Below are 21,375 nucleotides of genomic sequence, written 5' to 3' on the forward strand. Positions count from 1 at the left end.
ACGTGCACACTTGTGCGAGAGAGATATGAAGGGTACCGTGGTATGAACCTACAATTCTACCAAACAGATTATCCTACCGCTTAATCAACATTTCATATAAGACCAAGAGTCACCACACAATGCATACAGTTCTGACAGCAATGATAACTGAACTCAGCAGCCTTGAGATACATGTTACAGCCTGCATGCTATTTTAAACAAGGGCTCTGAACAACCTTTTGACTTACAGATAGAGTAGCCTCCTGAAAACCCTTTGGAGTTATGTAAGTATCTGAGATGAGGTTTTCCTAACACTTTCAGAAGGTTATCTTCCTCTGTCCTGATTTTCTACTACAATTGAACACCAACAACTGCATAAATTGTGCACAACACGCTTAGAATAATCGAATATTGATTATTGTCCCAAATATTTTAATTGCACGAGGATAAAGCAGACTGTGCCATGTTGGTATCAAGAAATAAGCATGAAACCAAGAACAGTTTGAAAGATGTTCATGCAAGATTCTGAAGTATAGGAGAGCTAATGGCAGATTCATAGTTACACAAGAAAAATGATTTCAAACAACCAAGTTCTACCAAGGCAAGCTACCTTTGTCAAATAAAAAGATGAAGCAACACTGCAAATTTATTTTTATTTGTGAAACATTGATATCGTAGTGATTTTAGTGGGGTGGTATTGCTTATCATTGATTATCTCTGTTAAGCTTGCTTGTGATTCTGGCTTTTATTATTATATTATTATTTTGTATAAATGTTTTGTTCTGTTATGTCAGAGGAAGGGTAGGATACAAACTGACAAACAAATAAATACATGAAACTTCTACCCTGTACATGGAGTGTCTTCAACCAATATCAATCTGCATCTCACGTGTGGTTTTTTTCCATCCAATATGAATCTGATTTCATAGTAATTTCCATTCTTTTCTAGTGAGATTCACTCTATCAGGTAGCCTGCTTATAGGAATGATTCAGAGAAATCTAGATTCCAGGAAATAGTTACTAGTCAAATAACTCCATCCAAAATCCAGATACAGTAATTTGGGCAGTCAGTAAGAATTTCATGAAGATTCCTTGGCTTCATTATTGGGATCTACAGGCCTGGTGGAAATCTTCCCTTAACTCTCTCCCCATCCACACCTATAGAGTCATGCAATTTTTATTTTTATTTCTTCTTGTGTCAATCCCACCACTTTTCCATGCACACTGCCTGCGTGATTCCCCGTTCTCTCTCATATTTCCCATCTCCATCTTTCTTCCTTGACGGCTAATGTATGTGCTGCTCTTGGGGAGATATGATAATCTTATTATTGTGCTACTTTGTTATATGGACAGAGAATATGCAATTTCTTTTTACAAATCAAAAAACAAACGGCCAAAGGCAGACAGAAGAACATCTACAAAATATGTATGTCTGACCTTCAGAACTAAGGCTTTTCTCTCCTGGAGGTTCACGTGCTATATTATAAATGTTTTCCAGAGTAGGCCCAAGTGCAGGTACAATCTCTAAACGGTAGGTGGTGCCCCAAAACACAGAAAGCAACTAGGCTGAGATTTCAGAAACAGCTCTTTGACAATTAGTATAATACCCACCTATGGAACATTTGAAATAGGAAGTGATTGCTCTTATCAAGCACTTCCTTAGAAATAAACACTTTCCCTTCATTCATAACTTAGTAAATCATAGCTAATCAGTGCAAACACTAGAAACGGGCAGCAATTCTGCACATAGTCAGTGGTGGAATTTAGCAGAACAATTGAAACTATTCAAACAGTGACACCAAATGGTACAATAACCCCTGTTTTCTGGAGCCCATGTACATCAACTTCTGCAAACACCTAGTATAGCAGCTACTCTACTGCCACTAGCAAGGCTGTGGTCAGTTACTCTAATGTACACACTTCTTTGAAAAGTAGTACTCACTATTTAAAAGGATATGTTTAACCTACCAAGCCATTTTTATAAAAAATGTGAATATTCTCAACAAAAACAAAAAAAAAACCACAAAATATACGAGGGGGAGGGAATACAAAAACAAATATAATGGCCAACCACTTGTTTTGCAGTTCTTGGCCTTCATACAATAATATGCAATCTTTAAATTAATTAATCTTATTTGCAAAATTAAATCATGTCTATACCCCTCCTTCCCACAAGCTTAACTCAAAGCTCAAGATTGCAACAACAGCGGGAAACTCCTCCTGGAAAAAATGGGAGCCTTAGGTAAACAGCTGAGAGAAAATCATGACAACAGCAAAAGCAGAATTATTGTTAATAATTTCAAGGACTTTGAAAGTCAACATGGCACAAATCAGCAAGGTTCTCTCTTACTGAAAGTTGTCCACAGCACAGCACTGACATCAATGAAGTCCAAGCAATCACTATCTATTCAGAAACTGGCTAGGTAAAGGTCTCGTTTTTGGAAGGTAAACAGTTTAGTTTGATTTTTCCATAAGTATTACAAAATTATAGTTACATTATAAAAAACAAATGGACACCAGTCACATATTTGTTCTGGCAATGGATGGTTTATTTGATCTCCCCTGGTTAATCTAAAATTTGCTAGATGTGAGATATTTTCAATCATACGACTGCAAGTCCCATCATTCATGTGTCTTAATTGCTGCTTTTAATATAAATGATGAGCAAACAATAATAGCAAGATCAAAATAGAGTGCTTATGTGTATAAATGAACTTGTTTCACCACCCAATTCCAAACTGCTAAGGCAGCATAGACAAGGTTTTAAGACAGCAGACTCAGCACAACATTGATATAATATAGCAGAATAATTCAGTGTAAAGAAACATGCATCAGCAAACTACTAAGCCTACAGTCAAATTTCCAGGCTTCCCCAGTTAATGCTGAAACAAGAGCAGAGTACAATAGCAGGCTCCATTTCAAAATCTAATTTATATGATGGATTATTACTCTGCAGTTAGACACCGCAAATCTACCTGCTATTAATCATGGGTCAACTGTAGTCTTGGTTTCATTTCCCACAGCAACCCAATAGTCACTTCAACCTAGTACAGTTCAAATTGCTTTGCTAATTGTTTGTTTGGGGAAACCACAATGGCTAAGTGAACACAATTCACAAGCGCAGGGCTTCCATGTGGTTCTTCCATCTAGACGTTACTGGACCAATGTAGAATTAGATCAGATGGAAGTTTTCACACCATTGTGGGAAAATAATGAATGAAACCTGAATAGAAACTATTTGGACATTTGATCCTCTGGATTTTTGCACTTAGAACAAAATTTATGAAGGGGACTTGTTCAAAAGTCATATCTCCAGTCAGCTTTTCAGTCAGTGTAGCAGCACCCTTCTGAAAGGAAGGACATTCCAGATGACTTATTCTCTCCTCCTAAACCTAGCAATGCATTTCAGTTTTAATCCAGTGGCTTCAAATAGGCAAGTAGGAGCTGCCTGTTATGGAGGCATCTTAATGATCTAATATTAGTCTGGGAGTTTATGTTGTTGTTGCTAAGAGAAACATGGAGCTTTGAGAACACTGAATTAGATGAATGTGCTATTGTGACAGCTGCCATTAAGTGCTGAAAACCCATATTGTGGTATCTAGCAAATGCCTGTTATTTTTCATTTTAAGCTACCAGGCTTCCTCTCAAAATGTCTGACTGATTTACATTACTAAGAATATGGTTTAAACCCCACAATTGGTCACCATTTAATATCACCTGCTTTAATCTCATCTGAAACCAAGGTCATCTCAACAGAGCTCAACCGCTAGGTAATAATAATAAAAAAGAAATATAGGGTGAATTCAATGTAGTACTAAGTGGGGTATGTATGAGGGAAATGAAGTCCACTCACACACTGGGACTTTCCTCCCTCTCCTACCCCTGTGCCCTCCAACAACTCTCCAAGACAAATTTAGGGGATACAGAGGGAACACAACACAGGGAGAAGTCTCAATGCATGAGTAGATCTCATTCTGCACATGCAGCAACTTAGTTGAATCCTGCCCATAGATTTGCAATTCTGAAACCAACTGCATCTCCCTCCGTGTCCCACAAAATAACATGAGATGTCCATAAAAGAATGTTCTTTTAGATAGCTATGGCCATTCCAAAGATATGTGGGCAAAACTAATGTACATTTCAGTAGTGCCAGGTCAGCATAGTCCCATGGAGAATTCCAGCAACTGCTCACAATGAAATATTCATGCAATCAACAGCATGATTAAAAACATAGTAAAGGAAACTGAATGAGCAGAATCATGTGGCTTCGTTATGCAAAACCTATAATCTGGAGGTACTATGCTTTGAATGAAGACAATGGATAGTGGAAAGCTTAAAAGGAATGCTAGATCTTCTTTGAACTGTTTGCATAAAATATGTTTGCATAGAATATACATAAGAAAATGCACTTGCAAGCATACATGCGCACCCACACAATCCTAGCCAAACTCAAAATAGTGGCTGTGACCAAGTAACCTTAACCACAAATACATCTTGACTGTAAATACCAAAAATTAGGAAATCTTGCACACAACAGTGGGTGAATACCCTCTCAGGAAATACAATTTCAAACCATCGCAAATATTTGCAACACAGCTGAGTCCAGATAGTTCAGTGTAACCCAAGCACAATCCGATCACTAACACAGGAAAAAGTTTCTAATCAATTGTTACAGCAGGTGAAGGCAAAACACACTTCACAAGAATACCACCAAAATACTCACTCACCTTCTCCGATCCCTAGCATCACCAGTAGAGGACTCTGTTCCAGTCGTTGAGTTAAAATTGGCAGTTGTGACACCATTGGCACTACTGGGTACAGCGAGATTTGTTATGACACTTAATGGAATGCTAGGAGAGATGCCCTCTGTGCTCTTCTCTGTTGTAGAGTCAGTTTGTTGTCTGTAAGGGGATCTGAAAAATATGAAACAGGGGTTCATGTGCAATGGTAGAGCACCCTAAAGGAGGGGGTATAGGAAACAAAGTGAGTTAAACCATTAAAAGACCAGTTATTATCTAAAGATTTGGGAAACAATTTACTCTTGGTGCATCATGCAATACTGACAATTTATGTGGTGAAGATGGCCTAGAAGCTTAGAGCAAGCATGGTGAAACATGTATGGTGCACCGTGCTGACTTACACAATTGACACATGATATAATGTTAAGGAGATTAGTAGATCCTGATGCATTTGCCTCTATTTGGTTTCTATCTATGTCTTTTGTAAACATGGGTATGCAGGAAATGTAGCCTCCTACAGGACAGGAGCCATTTTGGAAGGACACCTTGGTATAAAATGCTCGTTTCTGTAATGGCAATGTGTCAATGCCTTGTTATTCAGTTTTACAAGAAAGGCTACTACTTCCCAATGTAAATAATGGAGGAAAATGTCTATGTTATGCAAGACTTTGTTTTATTTTGTCTTGTAATGTTTAGTTTTATTATTTCCCACTTTGGAAAATACAAATAAACATTTTTTGAAAAAGAATACATATGAGTTAAAATATTTTTGTAACTTGCTTATTAAAAGTTTAAAGCATTGAATGCCAAAATGACACAAGTTATACACCTGATTGGTCTGGGGAAGGGGAGGGGAAGGCATACACACAGTTCAACACTGTATTTAGGGGGAAAACTGGTTTGTATGGAGTTTGTAAACATTCATTCTGAATACTTTACTAACTAGAGATAGAACCTCTTGGAAAGAATTTTCAGACTGAAATATCACACCATAAAGCAGGCATAGGCAAACTTGGTCCTCCAGATGTTTTGAGACTACAATTCCCATCATCCCTGACCACTGGTCCTGTTAACTAGGGATGATGGAAGTTGTAGTTCCAAAACATCTGGAGGGCCACGTTTGCCTATGCCTGCCATAAAGCATCACTGCTTTGACACAAAAATTATGGGCACTTTGATAAACCCTCTTCAGTGGACATACTATGAGCCCTTACCTGTTAAACTGGCGTACTGATGCTGTAGTGCTAGAATTGACAGATGAAGGGCAAGAGGCAAGTTGCCACTCTTTGCCCAATGAGGTAGATGAACCAATAATAGTGGGTGAGGTAGCAGAAGATGCATTGCGATTGGCTGAAATATAGGGACTGCTGAGGTCACTACTTCTACCAAATGAAGCACTGTAAGACAGCAGAAAATCACTTGCTTCAGAGAAGATTGAAAATATTGTTGCAGACCAACACAGGACCCTGGTTAATTGCCAAGAGAATGTTTAATCTATCAGCAAAATTAAGGCAAGGGAGATTATACGTAATTCCCTAGGCTAAGGAGAAGTCAAATGAGCAAGGCATTGTATCAAGACTGAAGAAACATGAGAGATAAAGTAATAGGTTGGGAACAGGAAAAAAAGAGAAGAAACAGGAAAATGGAAAAATAAATTCAGTTGAACATACTGTATACATGTCAAGTTATTCTGTTGGATAAAATAACAAAATGAAAAAGAGCAGAGTGGGAAGGAAAGCTCAGAAATATTCAAGTAAAGAAAGAGATGGCTGAAGTACAGCTTGAGGAAGGATGAAATAGCCAACATGAAAGTGTTCAGGCACAGGTAAAAGGATCAGTAACTTCAGTTAAAACTGAAATGGCTTATTTCATTTAAGCACGAATACATTTCCGGAATGATTTTGGGCCTTAAAGTCTACCACAGTGCAATACAACGCTCACTGAACCCAACACAGATAGTTTAAAACATTCATAGTGGCCACATTCACTACTCAGGCTCAGACGCTAAGGAATTTATGGAGGTCCATGATTGCCAAATTGATATATTATGTTCTGCGTTAGGGATCGCTAGGAAAGGCCTTCAAAAATAAAACAGGCATAATGCTGTTATAAAGCTGCTATACAAGTCTATGGTGCAACCACACTTGGAATACTGTGTTGAGTTCTGGATACCGGACTTCAAAAAGGGTTCTGTAGAGCTGAAAAAGGTGCAGAGAAATGCAGCCAAAACGATAATGGGACTAAAACAATGTCTCTAAGAGGAAAGATCATAACATTTGTGATTGGTTGGTTTGGGGGGAAACCCAGGATCATCCAAAGAAACTGAATGTTTTAAGATCCAGAACAGACTGTGGAATTCGCTGCCAAAGGATGCAATGATGGCCACCAACTTGCACAACTTCAAAGCAGGGTTAGGCAAATTCACAGGAGGATAAAGCTGCCAATGGCTACTAGCCATGATGGGTGCATACTATTCCAGGATCAATAATATGCCTCTGAATACTAGTTGCCAAGAAGTACCAAGTATGGTAAGGGCTAATGTCCTGTTTGTGGGATGCCCACAGGCCTCTCTCTGGTTGGCAACTGGGAGACCGAATGCCCTGATCCTGGCAAGGCTATTCTTATACAAATCTAAACTGTCTTATCAAACCCTAGGAGCAGCTACCACACCTTTTGTCAAATGAAGACTAGTATAAGATAGAAATGTGTCCAGCAAATAGAGGTATCATTTCTTATTTCCGTTCCTGATTTGAACTGTTATTTTCTATGCCTATACTCTAAATCACTTGGGTTGTTGGTTCATAACAGACTCACAACACTGATGTGTTCAATAACCTTTTGCTTTTATTTATTCGCGTTTTTTAAGAACATTAGTATTATTTGAAACAAATAAATGTTTCTTTGTATTTGAAAGGAAGGTGTTTGTGTATTGTTTCAATTGATCCAAGCAATTATTATGGACACAAGGTGCCTGTAAGGAGTAATTTTGACATTACACAGGATGCTCTACAAGGGAAAATGTAAATCTTGCCTTATTGTAGTTTCCACAAATGTATCCAACCTCTACTAAGTCTCTAGATAAAGTGACACTTTCTGCTACTTCACACAAGACACTTTTCCTAATGTTTATGATTTCTCCATATAGGAAAAGCAGTGAGTACACTGCATCTTTCAGCACACGTACAAGAGAAGTAAGACTGATGCAATTGGCAAATCATTTAGGCTTCTGCCGTCACTGGTTTTCATGGTAATCATAATATCTTTCAGATTTTTGTAGATGTAAATGTTAGATGAAAAGCAAAATACAACATCTTAAAAGCAGAGGTTTTAACATGACTCACCTTTTCATATAAGTAGATACATAAGTGGAAGGTGCACCAGTTGCAGGTGCTTCATTTCCCTTTGGTTCATCCCTCCACTGTTGCCGGGTATAAGAACCACTCCGTACCAAATTTACAGCAGATTCTCTGCAAATGCAATAGGAGTGGGGGGATCTTAAACTGAAATCTATACTGATAAACCCTCAAGCCAACCGACAGCCTATTGCTAGTCAAACTGGGTGTTAAGAAACATGCCAGTCTATAGTGAATTGAAGGTTCAAATTGTAATATAGCTCTAAATTCTGAACTATTTCGAGGGTACTAAGTACATACGCAATGCTGAGATTATCAACAAACTACCACTAAAAGATAGCGTGGCCAAAAGTAAAGATCAGTATACCTTTCCTATGGCAAAATATATTGTCATATCACTATAAAAATATAAAGCAAGTATCATGCTCACAAACTAGAATTACGTGCCCCAGCTAAATAATAAAATGCCTACCACATCTAAGAATTAATATGAATAAGAAATGTTACAGCCAAATGTGAAGAACAGGACTAGTTGTAATAGATCACATACACAAATGATAAATAGATTTCAAAGACCGTTGATGTAAGAACATGATAGTACATGATATTAAGCTTATCAGCTATTGAAAACCATTTCTTACTCTCCATGTTAAATTTTTTTGTTGCTATCCAACTTTCCCTGCAGAAAAGACTTGGTTGTTCCCTTTTTAATAAATAAATAAATAAATAAAATTTTATTACAGTTTTTTCATAATACAGTAAGATCAAAGAAACTAACCTGAATAAGAACAAAAAACAAAAAAGGGGGAACAAAAAAGAGAAGAGAAGAAAAATAAAAGGGACTTCCAATTTTCCGTCCATCAGTTACATAAAGAAATTATTCAAAATATGAGGTATTTCCCCAATATTCTGACCAAAATAGATTAATTCATTTTCCTTTTTACACAGAAAGTCCAAAAGGGGATCTCTAATTATAAGACTTTGTTTTTCCCAGATTTTGTAAGAGTGACTGAGAAGAAACATATGAAAGGAGACAGAACACAGTGGGTTTTATCCAACTAAATCACTGTGTGTGCAGAACTATTTCTTCAAGCACAAAGAAACTTCCCCTCCTTCCAGGTTCCCCTTGCACTGTCCCCAAATCTACTCCAGAGAATGGGGGGGGGGGGGGGACAGAGAGAAGATTTGCAGAGGGACACTGTGGGGAGAAGTGGGGGAAGCAGTTCCACTGCACTCATGGAAGTCTTTCTGAGCATGCAATGATTTAGTTGGATTCAGCCCAGTTATACAAAGGAAATACCAGGTACATTCACTTTATCTGGTAATTGAAAAGGGAGAGAGAAATAGAGGAACATGGAAAAAGGAAAGCCTTATAAGTAACAGGACTGTATATTGCTAACTTGTTTTTTACTTAGCTTAAATATATTAGAAGTTCATTTGGGAGACGGCCAAAACATGGCTCTTCTTTGTTTCAAATGTAAGTGGAATGATGATGTGAAACTTATGTATGTGATGCAGAAGGAGGGAGGGAGAGAAAGAATCTTCCAGAGATTCAGCTTGTAAATATTCACCTCTTTAAGAGTTGAGCCCCAAATTGAAAGAGACTTACCGGTTTTCCTTTTCTTCTATGTCACCTGCACTGTTTAACCTTCGAGGGGCTATTGAAGCAAAATAGATTTTGTTGTCCTTGTCCTGTTGAAATAAAAATAAATTCCTTAATTATGCTGAATTTTTCAGTCAAAAATTCTAGAGCTGTCAAACACTTTGTGAATCAAAATACCCTGTTTAAGTGTTTAATTCTAAATTCCATCAGACTGCCTCAACGGGAGAGGGAGGCCCAGCTCCATCAGGCACATACAGCCTCTAAACTGTGCCAGCTAGTCAATATAGGAAAAACTGTTCAGAAATTGGGGCTTGAGTTTTGATTCAGATTTTCCTCTTCCCTCCTTGTGTGCTAAGTTGTCGTTTTTAGATTGTAAGCCTGCGGGTAGGGAGTGTCTTGTTTTAATTTTATGTAAGTCACTCTGGGAGCCTTTCTAGCTGAGGTGTGGGGTGCAAATGCAATCAATCAATCAATCAAGTTTAACATAGTCCACTATGGTTATCATTTATTTTGTTTACAAATCTAGAGGAAAGAGACACCGATATACAATTCCACCATCATCACAATGCTTCTGTCGGGATTTTTGTTCTCCTTGCTCCAGTACAAATGTAACTGGCCAGATCAATGAAGGTGACAGCAGTGGTCCAAAAATGATCTTACTTTCCTACTACACATATTACAATACAGTGATACCTTGGTTTCAGAACAGCTTAGTTTATGAACAACTTGGAATAAGAACGCTGCAAACCTGGAAGTAGGTGTTATGGTTTGTGAACTTTGCCGTGGAAGCTGAACATGTTCTGCTTCCTGTTGAGTGTGTTCCATTTGTAAATTGTCCCCCGCTGCTAATCAGAGGCTTCCTGTTGAGTCTGTTGGCTGTTGAGTCCCGAGGACCCACACAACACAGGGGTGATATTTGGAGCTTTTGTTTTTGCTATTTTTTTGCATGTTTGTTTGTGTGGCTTTTTCATTTTTTTGACTGTGACTTGGTCTTCGTTTTATGGGACTGACTTGTGACTGAGGCTTGTTACTTCATTTTTATGACTTGTTTTGTGTGGAACCCAGTTCAGCTACTGGTTGATTGTGTGACTGCAGAAATGGATAAAAGCCCCCCATCCAAACAATGACTATCATCAGTGCACATAAGAAAGAAAATTAATTTTAATTTTTATCATCTACAATGTTGTTGTTGTTTAGTCGTTTAGTCGTGTCCGACTCTTCGTGACCCCATGGACCAGAGCACACCAGGCACTCCTGTCTTCCACTGCCTCCCGCCGTTTGGTCAGACTCATGTTTGTAGTTTCGAGAACACTGTCCAACCATCTCATCCTCTGTTGTCCCCTTCTCCTTGTGCCCTCCATCTTTCCCAACATCAGGGTCTTTTCCAGGGAGTCTTCTCTTCTCATGAGGTGGCCATCATCTACAATACTGTCTTATTTATTTTATAGTATAGTACATTGATTATTGCCTTCATTTTATGGATCAATGGTCTTGTTAGATAGTAAAATTCATGTTAAATTGCTGTTTTAGGGGTTGTTTTTCATCATCTGGAATGGATTAATCCATTTCCCACTACTTTCGATGGGAAAGCACACCTTGGTTTAAGAACGCTTTGGTTTAAAGAAAGGACTTCTGGAACAGATTAAGTTTGTAAACCGAGGTACCACTGTATTCTGATTTCCTCCTCTCCAGTATGCCTACTGTGACTGCAGCATGGAAATTGCATGAGTGTCCCAGGTACCAGATAGTGCCCATACATCTGATAACTAGTGGCACAACTTTGCCAGCACCCTTGCATTGCTATCATCAAGTCAAGGTAGCTAAATGTAACTCCCAGGTAATGTGCCTCTAAATTCCAGTTGTCTGGGAAACTAACCACAGCAAAGACTGTTTCCTTCACGGCATGCTTGCAGGCAACCCAGAAGCATTTGGCTGGCCACTGCTGAAACCAAACTGCCAATACCCAAATCAAACCCCAGTCTGAGCCAGCACAGCTCTTGCTATGTTCCTGTTCTAAAGATATAGTATTACTGCCATTGCCTTGGGGCTAATGTGTACATCCCTAAGAAAAAGCTTTGATTTAAAAATAGTTATATGGAAAGGCCTTTAACTAACACTTTATAAGATTACAAAACTTGCATTTCAAAGTGAGGAAAGCCAGATTATTCAGCACCTTCTCTTTGTTGTCTAATAATGCAGAAATCCGAGGGGTCGAAGAAGAACGATATATGGAACCATCCTTCTCTCTTGGCATGTCACGAGGAACGCTTCCTTCACTAAGTGTGTTTTGGCTGCTGGTTTTCCGTAGACTTAGCCTCCACGATGAAGGAGATTCATCCTTTTGTTCTTCAGACTTGTTGAGCAATGGAGTAAACTGCAACAGAGAAAGAGGGCAATAAGGAAGAGTGAAGGATATTTAGGAAAAACTAAGCTCAGTTCCAGCTCCTGCCCACCTAGCGGTTCGAAAGCATGTCAAGTGCAAGTAGATAAATAGGTACCACTCCGGCGGGAAGGTAAACGGCATTTCCGTGCGCTGCTCTGGTTCGCCAGAAGTGGCTTAGTCATGCTGGCCACATGACCTGGAAGCTGTCCGTGGACAAACGCAGGCTTCCTTGGCCTATAGAGCGAGATGAGCACCGCAACCCCAGTTGTCCGCGACTGGACCTAATGGTCAGGGGTACCTTTACCTTTACCTTTTTAAGCTTCCAGATTAGTTTACTATTCCAATAATTAACTTCCAGTTTAAAATCATTTCAGCTATAGAACATGCAATACACATTAAACCAATTAATACAATTTTACCAGTAGTGCAGTATTTGAAGTGCCAGGCATACACATCATCCATCTGTGAAAAACAACTAATCTAGCATTAATTTCTGAATCATAAAGCTCAGCAAACTGGTAAGATGCCATTTTTAGAGACTATAGTGAAGCATAAGCATCTTTTACACCTCTTTTGTGCCTGTTTTTCAGACCACCCTGAATAAACCATCTTCATTGTCACTCGGTGGTGGGGAATTATCTAACTACTCAAGTGTCTTTATTATTCAAAATGATATAACTCTTTATTTTTTCTGGTGGAATCTCACATGTGAGAGGCTTATACAGGACTCTCTTGCATGATTCATAGCTCAGAGGAGCCGCTTGTTGGATATTAGCAAATGCTTAAAGGCCAAATGACATTTGTTCATACATATACTTTGCACTGCAGAGGGACCATTTCGATCCACTAGACTCTACCACTGCAAGGTTATTGTAAACATTTCCAGCCCCATCCTAACGTCTAAGCTAAGAAGAAGAGTAAAGCTGAACAGCATGACATTGCCTGATGCTAGTCAAGAAAGTCCATGAATGCTATTCTGAGTCCTTGCAGCAAGGACAGAATACAAGAGTAAGAAAAGAAAGCCCAGGCTCCTCCGCAGGCAGTCCTTCCAAATGACCAGTATATGGATAAATGGCCTATTTTAATCTTCTCCCAACAGAACCATTAGTGTTTTCCAAAGATAGAGTGGGCTGTCCCAGCTAAAGCATGAGATTACTGATAGTTCTGCTTCTATCATTCATCCTAGTGGTTCAACAGCACAGATTCAAATTAATTACCATACTTTTTCATAGAATCACAGAATCATAGAGTTGGAAGAGACCACAAGGGCCATCGAGTCCAACCCCCTGCCAAGCAGGAAACACCATCAGAGCATTCCTGACATATGGTTGTCAAGCCTCTGCTTAAAGACCTCCAAAGAAGGAGACTCCACCACACTCCTTGGCAGAAAATTCCACTGTCGAACAGCTCTTACTGTCAGGAAGTTCTTCCTAATGTTTAGGTGGAATCTTCTTTCTTGTAGTTTGGATCCATTGCTCTGTGTCCGCTTCTCTGGAGCAGCAGAAAACAACCTTTCTCCCTCCTCTATGTGACATCCTTTTATATATTTGAACATGGCTATCATATCACCCCTTAACCTCCTCTTCTCCAGGCTAAACATGCCCAGCTCCCTTAGCCGTTCCTCATAAGGCATCGTTTCCAGGCCTTTGACCATTTTGGTTGCCCTCCTCTGGACACGTTCCAGTTTGTCAGTGTCCTTCTTGAACTGTGGTGCCCAGAACTGGACACAGTACTCCAGGTGAGGTCTGACCAGAGCAGAATACAGTGGCACTATTACTTCCCTTGATCTAGATGCTATACTCCTATTGATGAGGCCCAGAATTGCATTGGCTTTTTTAGCTGCCGCGTCACACTGTTGGCTCATGTCAAGTTTGTGGTCAACCAAGACTCCTAGATCCTTTTCACATGTACTGCTCTCAAGCCAGGTGTCACCCATCTTGTATTTGTGCCTCTCATTTTTTTTGCCCAAGTGCAATACTTTACATTTCTCCCTGTTAAAATTCATCTTGTTTGTTTTGGCCCAGTTCTCTAATCTGTCAAGGTCGTTTTGAAGTGTGATCCTGTCCTCTGGAGTGTTAGCCACCCCTCCCAGTTTGGTGTCATCTGCAAATTTGATCAGGATGCCCTTGAGTCCATCATCCAAGTCGTTGATAAAGATGTTGAATAAGACCGGGCCCAAGACAGAACCCTGTGGCACCCCACTAGTCACTCTTCTCCAGGATGAAGAGGAACCATTGATGAGCACCCTTTGGGTTCGGTCAGTCAGCCAGTTACAAATCCACTGAGTGGTAGCATAGTCAAGACCGCATTTTACCAGCTTCTTTACAAGAATATCATGGGGCACCTTGTCAAATGCCTTGCTGAAATCAAGGTAGGCTACATCCACTGCGTTCCCTTCATCTACCAGGCTTGTAATTCTGTCAAAAAACGAGATCAGGTTAGTCTGACATGACTTATTTTTCAGAAATCCATGCTGACTATTGGTGATCACAGCATTCCTTTCTAGGTGCTCACAGACTGTTTGCTTAATGATCTGCTCCAGAATCTTCCCTGGTATTGATGTCAGACTGACTGACTGGGCGGTAATTATTTGGGTCCTCTCTTTTCCCCTTTTTGAAAATAGGGACAACATTTGCCCTCCTCCAGTCTGCCGGGACTTCGCCTGTTCTCCAGGAATTCTCAAAGATGACTGCCAGTGGTTCTGAGATCACATCTGCCAGTTCTTTTAATACTCTTGGATGCAGTTCATCTGGCCCTGGAGACTTGAATACATCTAAACTAGCCAAGTATTCTTGTACTATCTCCTTTGTTATTCTGGGCTGTGTTTCCTCTGCTGAATCATTTGCTCCAAATTCTTCAGGTTGGGCATTGTTTTCTTTATCGGAGAAGACTGAGGCAAAGAATTTTAAATGAGCATATATATGTTAGCTTTATTTATCATCAATCAGCAATTTAAGACAGCAATATTTTGAGTTTCACTTGGGGATTTAAAAGCCTGTTGTTGTTGTTGTTGTTGTTTAGTCGTTTAGTCGTGTCCGACTCTTCGTGACCCCATGGACCAGAGAACGCCAGGCACCTCTGTCCTCCACTGCCTCCCGCAGTTTGGTCAAACTCATGCTGGCAACCTCGAAAACACTATCCAACCATCTCGTCCTCTGTCGCCCCCTTCTCCTTGTGCCCTCCATCTTTCCCAACATCAGGGTCTTTTCCAGGGAGTCTTCTCTTCTCATGAGGTGGCCAAAGTACTGGAGCCTCAGCTTCACGATCTGTCCTTCCAGTGAGCACTCAGGGCTGATTTCCTTCAGAATGGAGAGGTTTGATCTTCTTGCAGTCCATGGGACTCTCAAGAGTCTCCTCCAGCACCATAATTCAAAAGCATCAATTCTTCGGCGATCAGCCTTCTTTATGGTCCAGCTCTCACTTCCACACATCACTACTGGGAAAACCATAGCTTTAACTATACGAACCTTTGTTGGCACGGTGATGTCTCTACTTCTCAAGATGCTGTCTAGGCCTGTCATTGCCCTTCTCCCAAGAAGCAGGCGTCTTTTAATTTCGTGGCTGCTGTCACCATCTGCAGTGACCATGGAGCCCAAGAAAGTAAAATCTCTCACTGCCTCCATTTCTTCCCCTTCTATTTGCCAGGAGGTGATGGGACCAGTGGCCATGATCTTCTTTTTTTTGATGTTGAGCTTCAGACCATATTTTGCGCTCTCCTCTTTCACTCTCATTAAAAGGTTCTTTAATTCCTCCTCACTTTCTGCCATCAAGGTTGTGTCATCTGCATATCTGAGGTTGTTGATATTTCTTCCGGCAATCTTAATTCCAGCTAGGGATTCATCCAGCCCAGCCTTTCGCATGATGAATTCTGCATATAAGTTAAATAAGCAGGGAGACAAAATACAGCCTTGTTGTACTCCTTTCCCAATTTTGAACCAATCAGTTGTTCCATATCCAGTTCTAACTGTAGCTTCTTGCCCCACATAGAGATTTCTCAGGAGACAGATGAGGTGATCAGGCACTCCCATTTCTTTAAGAACTTGCCATAGTTTGCCGTGGTCGACACAGTCACAGGCTTTTGCATAGTCAATGAAGCAGAAGTAGATGTCTTTCTGGAACTCTCTAGCTTTGTCCATAATCCAGCGCATGTTTGCAATTTGGTCTCTGGTTTCTCTGCCTCTTCTAAATCCAGCTTGCACTTCTGGGAGTTCTCGGTCCACATACTGCTTGAGCCTTCCTTGTAGAATTTTAAGCATAACCTTGCTAGCGTGTGAAATGAGTGCAATTGTGCGGTAGTTGGAGCATTCATTGGCACTGCCCTTCTTTGGGATTGGGATGTAGACTGATCTTCTCCAATCCTCTGGCCACTGCTGAGTTTTCCAAACTTGCTGGCATATTGAGTGTAGCACCTTAACAGCATCACCTTTTAAAATTTTAAATAGTTCAGCTGGAATACCATCACTTCCACTGGCCTTGTTATTTGCAATGCTTTCTAAGGCCCATTTGACTTCACTCTCCAGGATGTCTGGCTCAAGGTCAGCAACCACACTACCTGGGGTATATGAGACATCCATTTCTTTCTGGTATAATTCCTCTGTGTATTCTTGCCACCTCTTCTTGATGTCTTCTGCTTCTGTTAGGTCCTTTCCACTTTTGTCCTTTATTATGGAAATCTTTGTACGAAATGTTCCTTTCATATCTCCAATTTTCTTGAACAGATCTCTGGTTCTTCCCATTCTATTGCTTTCCTCTATTTCTTTGCATTGCTCGTTTAAGAAGGTCTTCTTGTCTCTCCTTGCTATTCTTTGGAAATCTGCATTCAATTTCCTGTATCTTTCACTATCTCCCTCGCATTTTGCTTGCCTTCTCTCCCCCGCTATTTGTAAGGCCTCATTGGACAGCCACTTTGCTTTCTTGCATTTCCTTTTCATTGGGATGGTTTTCGTTGCTGCCTCCTGTATAATGTTACGAGCCTCCATCCATAGTTCTTCAGGCACTCTGTCCACCAAATCTAAATCCTTAAACCTGTTCCTCACTTCCACTGTGTATTCATAAGGGATTTGACTTAGATTTTATCTTACCGGCCCAGTGGTTTTTCCTACTTTCTTCAATTTAAGCTTGAATTTTGCTATAAGAAGCTGATAATCTGAGCAACAGCCAGCTCCAGGTCTTGTTTTTGCTGACTGTATAGAGCTTCTCCATCTTTGGCTGCAGAGAATATAATCAATCTGATTTCAATGCTGCCCATCTGGTGATGTCCATGTGTAGAGTCGTCTCTTGTGTTGTTGGAAAAGCGTGTTTGTGATGACCAGCTTGTTCTCTTGACAGAACTCTATTAGCCTTTGCCCTGCTTCGTTTTGATCTCCAAGGCCAAACTTGCCAGTTGTTCCTTTTATCTCTTGATTCCCTACTTTAGCATTCCAATCCCCTATAATGAGAAGAACATCCTTCTTTGGTGTCACTTCTATAAGGTGTTGTAAGTCTTCATAGAATTGGTCAATTTCAGTTTCTTCAGCACCAGTAGTTGGTGCATAAACTTGGATTACTGTGATGTTAAAAGGTCTGCCTTGGATTCGTATCAAGATCATTCTATCATTTTTGAGATTGCATCCCAGTACAGCTTTCGCCACTCTTTTGTTGACTATGAGGGCCACTCCATTTCTTTTACGGGTTTCTTGCCCACAGTAGTAGATATGATGGTCATCCGAACTGAATTCACCCATTCCCATCCATTTTAGTTCACTGATGCCCAGGATGTCAATATTTATTCTTGCCATCTCATTTTTGACCACCTCCAACTTACCCAGGTTCATGGTTCTTACATTCCAGGTTCCTATGCAATATTTTTCTTTACAGCATTGGACTTTCCTTTCGCTTCCAGGCATATCCGCAACTGAGCGTCCTTTCGGCTTTGGCCCAGCCACTTCATCAGCTCTGGATCTACTTGTACTTGCCCTCCGCTCTTCCCCAGTAGCATGTTGGACGCCTTCCGATCTGAGGGGCTCATCTTCCAGCGTCATAACTTTTATATGCCTGTTGTCTTTGTCCATGGAGTTTTCTTGGCAGGGATACTGGAGTGGCTTGCCGGTTCCTCCTCCACATGGATCACGTTTGGTCAAAACTCTCCACTATGACCTGTTCATCTTGGGTGCCCTGCTCGGCATAGTTCATAGCTTCTCTGAGTTCTTCAAGCCCCTTCGCCACGGCAAGGCAGTGATCCATGAAGGGGTTAAAAGCCTAGTACTAAATATTTTAATGTGCCATTTCAGTTATATAATATCTTAGCACACAGGGTCCTCTCAAATCTGAAAAAAGATTACATAACCTGGGATTTCTGCTGCTATGGCAACAACTTAGCTCTTAAGAAAATGCAGAAGATTGTTAACTCCCTTACATGTAAAAAAAAACCTTTATTGCACAACGCTTGATGACAGCATTTCCAGTTGAACAGAACACAAGAATAAACAAAAAACAGGAAGAACCTCTCTTCGATTTCTAAACAGGTAGAAATTCAGGATTCTTATGAAGCATTAAACAATATATTATTGCAATGCCCAACATAAAATTAACTGAAGTGTGCAGCTCATTTTTTAGAATGAAAACAAGCCAGGTGGTGGAAAGGGGGATATACATATTTTCTAGGAATAAACAATGAAGAAGAGGCCTTTGTTTACAGTATGTTAAAACCAATTTCCTCAGCCTAAAAATATACAATTCTGCAGGTTCACTGCAAAAGAGAAATATGGTTCTCAGATCAATTTGGGGCACGTACCCTTTTAAGTAAAAATGGTGGAATACTATTGCTTCTCAATGTTTTACCAACAATTAATGCAGCCCTCCTAAATCTATCTTGATTAAATCAACCTCATTTGCATTCTGTCAGGATGACATAAATATGGTTACTTAATTTTATCCTAACAACACAGTGAAGTGGATAAGGTTGACTGAGTGGGGATTTCAGACAGGTCTCTCTGGTCCAAATCCAACACTGTAGGTTCCAGCCAATGTTGGTGCTCCACTTGCAAAATAGAACTTCCCTCTCCTCACCTCTGTGGCTGTCTTGGGAAGATGGGGGACCCTTCTGAGCAAAATTTGGGAGTACACGGGGAAAGGAGTGAAGGAAGAAGTCCTGTTGCATAAGCAGAATGCTGCTGATGTGGCACTGAGTGCAATCCTCTTCCCAACACCCAGCTACACTTAAGATGATCTTCTCAAATGATCTATGCACTAGATAGATACTGGGCAGTATGATCACAGCCATGCAGTAAATTTAAGAAATTCTGCTGAATATTAATGTACAATGTCACTCAATCCTCTAAATGTTTATGTGGAAGTATGCTGAATTTAATAAAATTTACTTGTAAGTAAGTTTGCACATGAGTTTGACTGCGGGAGGCAGTGGAAGACAGGAGGGCCTGGCGTGCTCTGGTCCATGGGGTCATGAAGAGTCGGACACGACTAAATGACTAAACAACAACAAAGTTTGCACAGTATTGTAAGCTAGGATTCAAAGCAAGTTGTTACTTTTAAGACTGAAGTCAACCTCCACTTACTTTTCTGGCAGGAGCCATAGTGAAAGAGTTATGCTCTGGTGGTGGCACTTGTTCTGTGATTAGAGTTCTGGGTTCATGATTGGAATGATTAGCAATAGACTCTTCCTTTCTCTCTATAATGAAAGACCAAGAAAAAACAAGTGACAAAATAGAATACCATAATTCTACAGTTAAAAGGGTGATGTGTCCCTGATACTCAAGTCACAGTTCCTTTCATCTGTATGACTAGTTTAAGCAAGAAAGAAAACTACAAACCTCAAAAGCCATTTCCCCACAACCTGAGCAAAAAAGACACTTTAGCTTAAAATGCAAAAATCTATATGAGATCTACTGACTAGCAATATTTTCTCTTAATAGCTTTTCAGTAATGGCTGAAAAAGCTTATCCATGGCAGTTAATAAATTCATTCATTGAACTAGTAAGAACTGTTAATCCAATTTTAAGCACATCCCTACAAAACTCTCTTCTTTCTCCAAATGATTTTTCAAACAATACTTCTGCTTATGTTTAAATCAAGAGCTCACTTTAAAAGTATGTTTTTGAATTGCTTATGAGAGTTACTGATGAATCGGGGGGGGACGGGACATAATTTGATAGCGATTTACCTGGGGTTACCCAACACTTGGATCCATTTTGGATTAGACTCTTGCTTCCAAAATGAATCTGGATTAGGCCTCCAGATAGTAATCAAACACATTTGTTTACTGGCTAGTCATATACTACTGTGTGAAATATATTAACTGAAGAGTAGAAAGAAAAACTGGATCGTTCCAAGGCTTAAGGCACAAATGAAACAAATATTTATCTAACTAGAATAATTACCCTTTGACAACTTTGTCTAGCTGTGTCTCCTTACTTGGTGTCTATGCAGCCCCTCAAGTGACTGGTGGCAGCAAAACCCAAGCAGCTAAAGAGAATCACAAACAGCTGTAGTAACAGGCCAAACACATGTTTAGCAGCAACATGTCTCCCTCCACCACCCCCAGCCACCATTTAAAGACTTTTCATCCCAGAACTCCCTTTTTCCTTTCTGTCCATGACAGTGGACAATAATTATTTTAAGCAAAATAAGACTACATTACTGTATCTGCTTTGATGAGTAATTTCTGCTTCTGAGAGAGCTATTAATAGCATAAAGAACTGGCCAAGTACTTGTCTATTTCTGTACTACAGCAATATATGCTGAGAAACACATTCAGTTTTTAGACAGCAATATATTCCAGTTGGTGACCACAGCTAAAAAAATGCAGGGTAGATCCATATATATGAGTTTTCTATTTTTTTAAAAAGCAGTGTTTCTGTATCTGAATCTGAAGGAATAGAAGATAGATAGACAGACAGACAGACAGACAGATAGACAGATAAATAAATAGATATAGGCATTGCTGCACACAATCACTTATGTAAAGGGATGTGCTAGACTATGCCTCTTTGGCAAAGATAGAGCTAAAAAAAACCCTTTGTATTTCTTTACATTTGTAACTACCTAGTCCTACAGCAGTTTCCTACACCCTTTCTTCATTGACTTATTGCAATTATATCACAACTTTTTCTCCAAGGAGATCAAGGTGGTATACATGGCTTTCCCCCTCATTTAACTCCCCTCCTCATTTATGGTGCTAAAGCAGAAGCTGATCGTCAGACAAAGCTAAAAAAGCTGAACTTCAACTTTTCTACCCTTAGTAACTTTTCTGATGTAAACCCCACTCATACACATTTAAGTGTATTTGCTACATGTAATCTTGCAATAAAGCTTCACATTCTG

General features: G+C 39.9%; 1 protein-coding gene across 6 annotated transcripts in view; it reads right to left on the minus strand.

Annotated features, from left to right (window-relative positions):
• PPP1R12B (protein phosphatase 1 regulatory subunit 12B) overlaps positions 1–21,375 on the minus strand; it is a 113,079-nt gene that overhangs the window by 63,370 nt on the left and 28,334 nt on the right. For 4 of the 6 annotated variants that reach the window (XM_081009803.1, XM_081009804.1, XM_081009802.1 and 1 more), the window contains exons 9-14: positions 19,611–19,723; positions 11,848–12,048; positions 9,681–9,763; positions 8,060–8,185; positions 5,933–6,115; positions 4,707–4,892 (exon numbers count right to left, since the gene is read on the minus strand). In XM_081009803.1, the coding sequence (XP_080865929.1) occupies positions 4,707–4,892; positions 5,933–6,115; positions 8,060–8,185; positions 9,681–9,763; positions 11,848–12,048; positions 19,611–19,723 (892 nt within the window). The remainder of the gene's footprint in view (positions 1–4,706; positions 4,893–5,932; positions 6,116–8,059; positions 8,186–9,680; positions 9,764–11,847; positions 12,049–19,610; positions 19,724–21,375) is intronic. The other 2 variants (XM_081009805.1, XM_081009806.1) reach the window with 2 other exon arrangements.

Source organism: Podarcis pityusensis (assembly GCF_964106645.2).
Source record: "Podarcis pityusensis genome assembly, chromosome: 6".
In the NCBI taxonomy this organism is placed as follows: Eukaryota; Metazoa; Chordata; class Lepidosauria; order Squamata; family Lacertidae; genus Podarcis; species Podarcis pityusensis.